The following is a 10,244-nucleotide window of genomic DNA, read 5'->3' as shown; positions in this document are numbered from 1 at the left end:
ATTTATTTTGACCTATGTTATAAAATAGCAGTACTGAGGAAGAGAAAACTAAATATACGTCAATTATTCAACTTCCCTCCGCAGATTTTTATATCTGTTAAGTGTGTCTGGTGGCGCGCAAATGTTTTATGTATGATTTATTAAATAACGAAATATACGAATATAGTCAAGCATAACGATCATCGTTTTTGTTTATCAAAAATGCTATGGTATCACATACATATCATCATCTAATTTATATCAAAATAACGATTTGAGTTTATACAAGTAATATTTTAAATAAAATTTCAAACAATAAATTATAAAATTCCAAAGATGTGTTTATAATAGTTAAGAGTGAAGACTCTTCAAACAATTTTTTTTAAAATGTCTACTGATATATCGACTTCAAAGAAAAGGTTCGACCTTGTAGATAGGTTAAATATGACAAGTATAATGTTGCGTTTTTAACTTTTATATCTGTCGGATGGGGAGGAACAGGAACAGCAACATGACACCAGTAAACACAGAAGCAAACAAGATTAATTCCGACTTTAGCAGCTGTGTTCCAGTCGGTCCATTTTGCAAGCAGTCCTGAAAAAAGTTATAAAGGTGCATAGACACAGGTTTTAAGTTAATGTTTTCTGTATAATATCACGACTTATATATTGTAATAGCATTTCGCACGAAAATAAATTAAAAAAATCTTATTTCGTCTAAAAGTTATTGAAATTTAAATTTTTTGGATGGGTTTGATTGACACATCCTTGCACTTTCACAAATTTTAATCTTATTCTTAATACTTAGGAAAAGTGGAAATATTGTTATGTATTAATGAAAAATTTTAAAACTTAAATACAGAAAATTCAGAGTAAAAATGTTCCTGCAGTCCGTGCAGTTGTGATGAACAGACCTTAACAATTGAACACAATCGGTGAATCGTAAACATTTACTATAACAGATCTCGTGCCCAGTTTGCAAAAACTGTTTACGTTTCACTGGGGTTTTCAATTTGCTAAATTCTGTACATAACACTAAGAGAGGAATGATGATACCTGTGAAAAAAATTTGCTTTCGAACATTTCTACATCTTATAATTATATTTTTTTTGGATTAAAGTTTTAATATTTTTCATTAAAGATTTTCATCCCTAATAGGACCGAATTTTCTACCCTTAAATGTCCATCAAGTACATAATACTCTGATATTGAATTAAAGCTTTTATAGTAGAAAAGGATTGTCCGCGAGAAATTTTCAAAAAGTTCACTCACTTATCATTAATTAATTAACAATTATTGCATTGAATTCTATGGGGAAAAGCATTTTTTGAAAAAAAAATACTGCGGTTGAAAGATGCATTGAAGCTTAGAAATACAATGACAATTTTAAAAATATTTTTTTGCCCGGATGTTCTTTGAAATTTTTTATCATTCAAAATAGAGGGATATAACTCTTACCAAAATTTAAGGTCATAAATAAGGACACATCCCACAATTAATGCTAATAGAAATAATTGGGATTTATGTCTAAATATACTGAGTATTCAACCCAGTCATCTGTTATGTATTCAATGTCATTGAATCTGTTGCTATTAGTGTTAGGGATTGAATACCTTAATATGCATTTAAATTGCCACTTTTTCCTAGGCATTAAGAATAAAATTAAAATTTTAAATTTTTTTATCACTGCTCAGAGTAAATTTGTACATTGGAAATATCAGACTTTTATCAGTATTGATTCATATAGGAATGAATTCTTAAAGGTAAAATAATACGCAATCATTGCTCTTTTTTATGTCAATATTATGATTAAGATATGCAAGGAGTATGTTGATATTCACCGAGCCTGACGCTCAAGCAGATATACATAGTTTAGTATTTTATGATAATTGCAATATCCCCTTGTTACTTTTCCCGCCTGAAAATAGTACATTTATTCTATATTTATGATAAGTTTAAAGACATTTATTTAAAAGTATCGATTGAATAACAATCTGAATATTTTTAAATTTATGATGATAATCATATTTTTATCAGTAAATATACAGCCTTGAATTTCTCAAATAATATCTATTTCTATTAATTTAGGTGCGGTAAATTAAAGACGTCCCTTTACATCCGGCTTACTGTGCAGACCTGTCGGATTGATCTTGACAATTGATTTCCTGATCACATTTTAGCCTTTTGTCAATAAAGATAACGTCAATACACCGAAACTCATTCTAGGAGCAGATCTTGGTCTCTGGCTCCACAATATAAAACCTTTAATAAAAAGATTGTTTTGTGGCTTCGATTTATGCTTTGCATTCAAATACAAATCAAGTGAAATGCAATAACCTTTAATTTTTGAATAAGTAAAAAGACTGATATTAAGTTAAACCAAGTGCTGGTCGTAATTACCATATTCTCCCATTTAAATGTTGCCTGGGTATAAAGTTGCTATTTAGTATATTATATGTGTGACATGTGGTCATAGACCTTTATTTGCAATTCACCGCATTCTAGGGACCAAGACATGTCACCTGTGAAACGTACAAATCGATTATTGATATGTTTTTTTTTCTATTTGATGTATCCATATTCTTACTACTTTTTTTATTTTATAGAGAATTTAAGAGTAAAGCTGTATATAGATTTGTTTTAAATTATAAACTCTGATAAGGTTTTATTTTAATATTATGCATGATAAATAATGATTTAAAAAGTTGTAAATGTATCATATATTGTTCTTTTCCGAAAGGATGCAGATATGGTGAAGACATCTCTCTTTGACATTAATGGGCAACAAAATTGAAGGTTACAATATTGTACACTGTGTGCAGTGTGGTCAATTAAGTTCTGCATACACTGCACACTGAGCACGGACTGATAATTCTGGTAAGTTGGTTTTGTTTCTCACATTACTACTCTGATTTTCTGAATAATAGTTAAATTATTTGTCACTTATACACAACCAAATCTTTACTTTTCTTTAGTATTAACCGTTCACGGTAGCTCAGTCGGTAGAGCGCTCGCTTCGTGATCGGGAGGCCGTGAGTAACTGTTCCATGCGCTCGGCACTTTGAAGTGAAAGTTGCGGGTTCTTCGGATGAGACCTTAAAAACCGAGGCCCCGTGTCAGCGGCAGGCGTTGGCACGATAAAGATCCCTCACTGCTCAATGGCCCTGAGTGCCGAGTAAACGTCAAAATTTGAAACCTTTTACCGGCATACGGTGACGTCTCCATATGAGTGAAAAATTCTCGAGAGGGACGTTTAACAATATACAATCAATCAATCAATCTTTATTATAAAGGACAACGGATACTTTATTAAAGTACAAGGTTGTGTCATTTAAGGTTCATTGATACTCTGGTAAGAGAGATAACTCTACAGATAAGAAAGATAACTTTCTGCAGACATTTTGTCATGAAATTCAGTAATATGTCATGCCAGAGTTTACAGATCTCTATCATAAGGACCATTTTATTGTTAACTCAAGCAAACCATACCCATCGTTCAGAGGTTGATTTCTAGTTCTATTGCTAGTATATTTATAAATTATTTTTAATAATTTACCTAAAACATTTATACTCAGTTTCTTTAAACAGTTTCTCTAAACGTGTAAGTCTTTTAATTGTACAGAAATAACAGCCGCAGAATTGTTTATAAACATTTAATTAATATTTTATTTCATCAAAAAAGAATTTCAAGGGCGATAATGGAACGATAACTCTTGTTTATGGATGCATTTTATTTTACATGCACAGAAAACAATTTGATATTCTGATTTAAAAAGCATCGCTCCAGTATGTTTTCTAAAGGGAATTAGATAGGTATGAGAGAAAATATTATTTGTATATATACCTCATATTTCTAATTTAATTGTGAGATTCAAAATAATTGATCTTTCTAATGACCATATCAAATTTTCTTCAAATCATGATTTGACATATCATTCATTTCTGAAAAAGTAAGCAACGCTTCATACTTCAAACTATTTTTATTTGAATTGAATGTTATAGTTGTTGCTGAAAAACAATGTTTGGAATTTAAAAAAAAAGTCGTGAAATGTGGAGCAGAGGGATATTGTCCCTTAAACACGTCCCGAAATTCGTAGTTTCAATAGTTTCCCTATAAAATAAGTTTTTATTATATTTCCGTGTGAAATGCTGTAATAACGTATATGTCATGATATAATATCGAACATTTAAGAAAGTGTTTACTTCAAATTTGTGTTGAAGTCCCTTTACAATGGTTTACAATGTAAAAAAAAAACTTTTATTAATAAAACCGTCGTTCCCGAATTTCATTTGTACATAATCAGGAGAAACATTTGAAAATAAAATGGACAAGTCCAATATAGTTGAATATATTCATATGAAATCTATAATGTCTAACCAATTTCCCATACCTTGACTCGGGATATCCCAGTGTCGCATGTTGAAATCACAAACACCCTTCTAAAGATATGAAGTCCTAAAATTCAGAATCCCGTGGGAAAATGGTGGGGTTTTCAGTCCCTTCAACTATCCAACCATTTTCCCATGATAGAAAAAATGTCAGATGGGATATTTTTTCCCATTAGGTTTTTTAACCCCCACAAATTTGCTCAAATAGGATAAATCCCACGGATATTGACAATCAAACAATTTCTCCCAAACATCTTTAAAAATGGAATATATCCCAAAAATTATGAGAGTAACAAATCTCTCATCATTATACATATATAGAATATATTCCAAATATAACAATGTGTTGGAGAAAATAATTCAATGTCAATATCTGTGGGATTTATCCCATTCTCCAAGAAGAAAATATCCCACGGGAGAATGGTGGGATAGTTGGTGGGACTTAAACTCCATTCTTCCATGGGATTCTGAATTTTAGGACTTCATATCTTTAGAAGTGGAGGTGTTTGCAAGTTTAAAATGAGACCCTGGGATACTGCAAAGTCATCCCACAAAGTGATATAAAAATATTTTGGATATCATAATTAGAAATGGTACTAAAAAGTCTGGACTATGTCGTGTCCAGAGTAAAATGTCGCACTGTTCTTTACTATAATTCTGTATCACGTGGTGTGACTATATACATGAAAAGTATAAAATGTGTTGAAAACTTCCGCAATAGATCTGGATACATTAAGGATGAAGCATCGAATGTCAAAATTGACTGTTAAGTCACTGTGTAAATCTATAATATAAATATGATGTACCTTTGTGCAAAATTCATAATCATTGTGAAATTTTATGGATTTACGCAATTCTTCATTTTGCTCTATTCAGTCAGTTCATCAATTGAATTGACTGGGAAACACGTATGTGGAAGGTAATAATTCTCCACTGTTGCTCATTAAAAAACTAAAACTCGTCATTCTTATTTATTTATTATTTTCTGTCGTTTTCTTTAGTAAAGAGAATGAAACGTATTGTTGTAAAAACTATGAAGAAAGAAATAACATGTGTGTCGGTGAGTAAGATATATATCTTGTTCAAAACTTTTCTTAAGATATTGCAATTAAGCATGCTTCTTGATTCTTTTTTAAATTTTCAATATGAGTACAAGTCTTGGAAATGCGTTTGAAATTATTCAACGCCTTAATTTTATTCTTTTACTCATTCATGTTGACACAGAGTGTAGATCTGGATTCTTTGGGGATAATTGCAGCTTGACATGTCCAAAAAATCATTACGGCCCACGATGTAAATTTGAATGCAACTGTGACAAATCTGAGTATTGTCATCGTGTATGTGGCTGTGTGTCAAATTTGACGAAGGCTTTTGAGGAAAAACAGAAGATTAACAATGTAACCAGCAAGCATGGCACTAAAGATACAGATATTACACAGTCCTTTTTGATGGAATCATGTTTATCTTCAACAAAAAAATCCATTGAATCAACAGTCAACAACGTTGGAAAAAGCAATGGTAGTATTTCTAAAGATTCTATGTTAAGCAAAAAATTAGAAACAAATTAATGTTATTTTCAAGAAATACAATTAGGCTACATCTTATAATGATGTTCAATAACTACATTATGCATCACTTTAGTCGGTTTTCTTGAATAAAATTTAAATCATAAATGTAAATTTCTTAAATTCAAACTATTACGTCGGAATTTTGAGAAGATTGCGTATAGTCAAAATGTCGATATTCATCAATGAATCATGACTTTAACATTGTGAATCCTTTACAGTAATAAATATCACCGAAATAGGGATTAACACCGCTAAAAAAACGATGGTATATTTTTTGAAAAGTTTGATAATCATATGTGTAATTTAAGTACAGATGATACAAACAAAAAATGGATGCGCCTGGATAGTTATATATTTTTTTTTTACCTCATGTCATTGCAAATGATACAAATAATAAATTTATAGAATATAAAGAAATTGTAAACCCTCTGTCATGTTCAAAAGTCTGCCCTTCTGAAACCATCCTTATAAATTTATACAAATATTTTTCACTTTAAATTCCATTTTTGTGCAAATTTGAATAAAAAGTTAAAAACTACGTGGTGAAAGTTATTCATTTTATTCATTTAAATATGACCAAAGTTGTTATTTTCAAATTCTTTAACAAAAGTTTGTTTAATGTTGTATCATTTGTCCTTAAAAGAAATAAAATACTTCCTTAAACGCTATTCAATTAAACAAAAGGGGATATATATAATAAAATGTAATAATACTGCCAATCTAAGACTGTTGTCATTTTTAATGAATAGTATAGCAATAATGCATTTGAGAACGATCTGATAAAATTTCAATAAGTACCTGTATGTAAATCAATTAAATAACAAAGTACAATAAAAATATCGATCAATCATTTGTTGTCTTTTATTTTCTAATAGATGAAGTATTCAACCTTGACGATAACAAAGTTTTGACTGTATTTCTTGTTGTATTGCCATCAGTATTATTTGTCTGCTTGCTCCTTTTTTTCGGAATAACTTGCAGGTAAAATTGATATTTTTGTTTTTCTAAATGATTAACAAATCATTCAACGAAAGGATAAAATACTGAACATGCTGTACTGATTATATCAATAAATTTATTGCAGAAAATATCATACCAAAAAGAATGAAGTAAATGGTAAGCCAATGATAAATTATTATTTTATCACCTATTCAATAAGCAGGACTAGAATTTGAACCAATAACGGTGTAGCTTATTACCTTTTTATGTCTGTTAACTATGTACCCTGATAATATCCTCATAATCGTGCAAACTTTTCTCATGAAACATAAGGAGATAACGAACAGTACTAGTAATAATGATCAAAAGTCCATAGAACAATACAAAATAGGAGCAGAACAAACACGAGACCTCCAGAACTACAGAGATGGGATCAGGTGTCATGGAGGAGTGAGCATCCCCTGCTGACCAGTCTTACTCGCCGTGTGCACCTTGTCATGATCTGGAAATAACGGCAAAATTCCCCATTAATTCTGTGTACGTATAAATTATGGACTAACAATTAGTATGTGAAACGTCAGTCAGCATTTGACTCAATGATATATTATATTAGCTGACAAGGTCATTGTACCGACCATAAAACAAACGAAATGGTGACTTTAAACGAGATTGCATAAATTCTTGTTTCATCAACTTGTTTGTCAATAAGTTACCTCGTTGTAGAAATTGTTCATACGTAGAGCATGCTTTTGCGTATCGAATCAACTGAGACATACAAACACCGTATGCAGGTGATGAAGGTATATTTCTGCATAAGTAAGGGGTCATGTGCATTTAACTTACTAAAAGTAAGATTTCAAAGTATTTAAGGTTTTCTAATCAATTGCACTTTGATTCCTTTTTTAATGCTTTATTTTAGTAAATTTCATGCATACAAAAGAAAACAAAATACACATACAAACACGCCCTCACACACCACACGCACTTTGATTCCTTTGTTGAATAATAAACATCACAATTTAATCATTTCTCAAATGAGAGTGATAACGTACATATGTTTTTATACAGAGAAAGTATTCAAATTATTCTTTTCATTTTTGAGATAAGTTAATTATCAACATCTTCAAAAGGAAAAGAAATATAAAATCCTGTAAGGTCAGTTGAGTGTTTAAGAGAATGCAATGTCAGTTACTCACCAAAAAAGCTCATTGCACCTTCTACTAATCTGGAAAACAAATTATAACATAATGAAAAAATAACAGCGAATGGTATGTTTAAAATCTTGTGAATCGATGTGTACTATAAATGGAATTGAAAATTGTTCATATAAACAGATAAAAAACATGATAGTTTTCAATGGTCATATGGAGATCGTAATGCAACATACCAATCATTATATACACTATTTAAAATCCAAATTCAGATCGAAATATTATTTAGATAAAATTGTTATCAACTGGAGTTCTCATATAGATTGACCTCATTGAATTAATTAGAAACAAAATGCTGAGCATTTTAAAAAGGAACTTGTTACTTGATATTCCAAAATGATATTTTTTCTTTTTATATTTAAAGACGGTGTTCATAATGAGCTATATATAAATCAAGAAGGAAACAGAGTAAACAACACTTTAAGCAGAGAAGATACGTCTGAAGATCCACTCCGTGGCTCCTGTGAAGACCCTTGTTATAGTACATTAACACTGAGGGTTAACTATGGCCCTATACAGTCATGTAATCAAAACGAATCTTCTGAAGATGTTAATCCCTATGGCTATACATATGAAGGGGAGGGAAATGTGGCTAGAGTTCAAGGAAGGAAGGACAATAATATTTATCTAGATAAAGAAAGTGTAGGAACGCATATGAGCTCAACTCAGGGACAGTATGAAGACCCGTGGAGAAATGATTGTAATAACTCCCTTTTGCGTCACTCTTCACAAAGGAGGTTTGACCTTATGCCAGTTAATGAATCTTACAGTGCTTTACGGGGAAAAGAATATGGGCCATACGAGCTGGCATCTAGCAACTAAATGTGAAAGTCTCTATCAGGAGAAGTAACACTAGTATCCTGTAAACGATGATAAGTCGTCTCATTAGTATATTAAGTAAATATTTAGTAAATCATTGAGTATTGTCTCAATAGAAACAAAGAAAAGGATTTTTTTAAGTTTAGCATCCGCCTCAAAGCGAAATTTATCACGTTTCACTCGTGTTTGTTTAAATTTGAAAGCTACTCATATTATTTATGTCTTCAAATGCTCGGCAGGCTCACCGCAGCTAGTTAGAGGCCATACTTATCAACGTCACAACGGAAAGAAAAACTCTTTGTATGGGAGCTTAAACGATACCCCTGCACTCCCAGACTAAACGCCTACTAAATAATACAATATTTTCAAGTAACGTAACTTACAAATCGCAAATCTCTTGGATTTCTTCAGGAAATATCTTCAAAATATACGTGATTCCAAAATTACTGTGGACAGCGCGGGAATAAAAATACAAGTGATCCGTTCAGCTGTCCACGTGATCCTAGCCCGCTAATCATTGGCTGGAATTTCGCATACCATCGGCGTAAAATCCCAGCCTGCAATATCTATTACATAAACCATCACACACGTGTAAATACAACGTATTTAATAAATAAACAACGCATTTAATACATAAATTCAATTATAATCATAATTGCTGTTAGTTTCGCCATTTTGAAAGTTGTTTAAGTGGGTGAAATTGAAATTTCTTTCCCAGGACTTATTGTAAATTTGCTTTTAGGTAGATCTACTTGATCTCGTTATTTTCAACTATTGTATACATGTGAACGAAAACACCTGCTATATTTTTCGCAAAATGTAGCATTAAACATATTAAACATAAAATTAAAGTTTAAGAATCAGCAAAGTTGTACAATATTTATGTATACACTGTATAATGTATATTTCATGAAATACTGTATACTCCTTGTTTGCTAAAAATTCAGAAGATGAATAGATATTTTCTCATATGTAAAATATTGTAAGGGATAACTAAAATACATAAATTAAAGTCAAAATTCAGTGATTTATTTTGACCTTTGTTTTGAAATATCAGCAATGAGGAAGAGAAAACTAAATATAATTCAATTATTCAACATCCCTATGTAGATTTTTTTTGCTGATGAGTGTGTTTGGAAGTTATATGATGAATAAAGTCAAGAAATACGATCAACATTTCTAATAAAAAAAAAAAAAGATATATCATGCAAAATGATATATTTCAAGATTACGACTTAAGTTTATACAAATAATAAATTATAAAAAAAAATCTAAAGATGTGTTTATAATTATAGTGAAAAGCTTTTAAAAAATTTGTTTTTAAATATTGTCCATTTTAT

The 10,244-nt window shown here is 30.6% G+C and overlaps 1 protein-coding gene across 1 annotated transcript; it reads left to right on the top strand.

Moving 5' to 3' along the window:
- The first annotated feature begins 5,140 nt into the window (after positions 1 to 5,140).
- LOC134251842 (uncharacterized) lies at positions 5,141 to 8,907 on the top strand. The gene is made up of 6 exons (XM_062734263.1): positions 5,141 to 5,286; positions 5,369 to 5,427; positions 5,592 to 5,885; positions 6,811 to 6,916; positions 7,020 to 7,051; positions 8,450 to 8,907. The coding sequence occupies exons 1-6, from the start codon at positions 5,165 to 5,167 to the stop codon at positions 8,905 to 8,907; spliced, it is 1,071 nt and encodes a 356-aa protein (XP_062590247.1). The 5' UTR covers positions 5,141 to 5,164.
- Positions 8,908 to 10,244: the final 1,337 nt, after the last annotated feature.

This window comes from Saccostrea cucullata, unplaced genomic scaffold, assembly GCF_032062105.1.
Source record: "Saccostrea cucullata isolate Sc308-1 unplaced genomic scaffold, CSIRO_AGI_Scuc_v1 ctg1560, whole genome shotgun sequence".
Lineage (NCBI taxonomy): Eukaryota > Metazoa > Mollusca > Bivalvia > Ostreida > Ostreidae > Saccostrea > Saccostrea cuccullata.
Note: the sequence above shows the minus strand (reverse complement) of the source record. Positions and strands in the feature narration are given on the sequence as shown.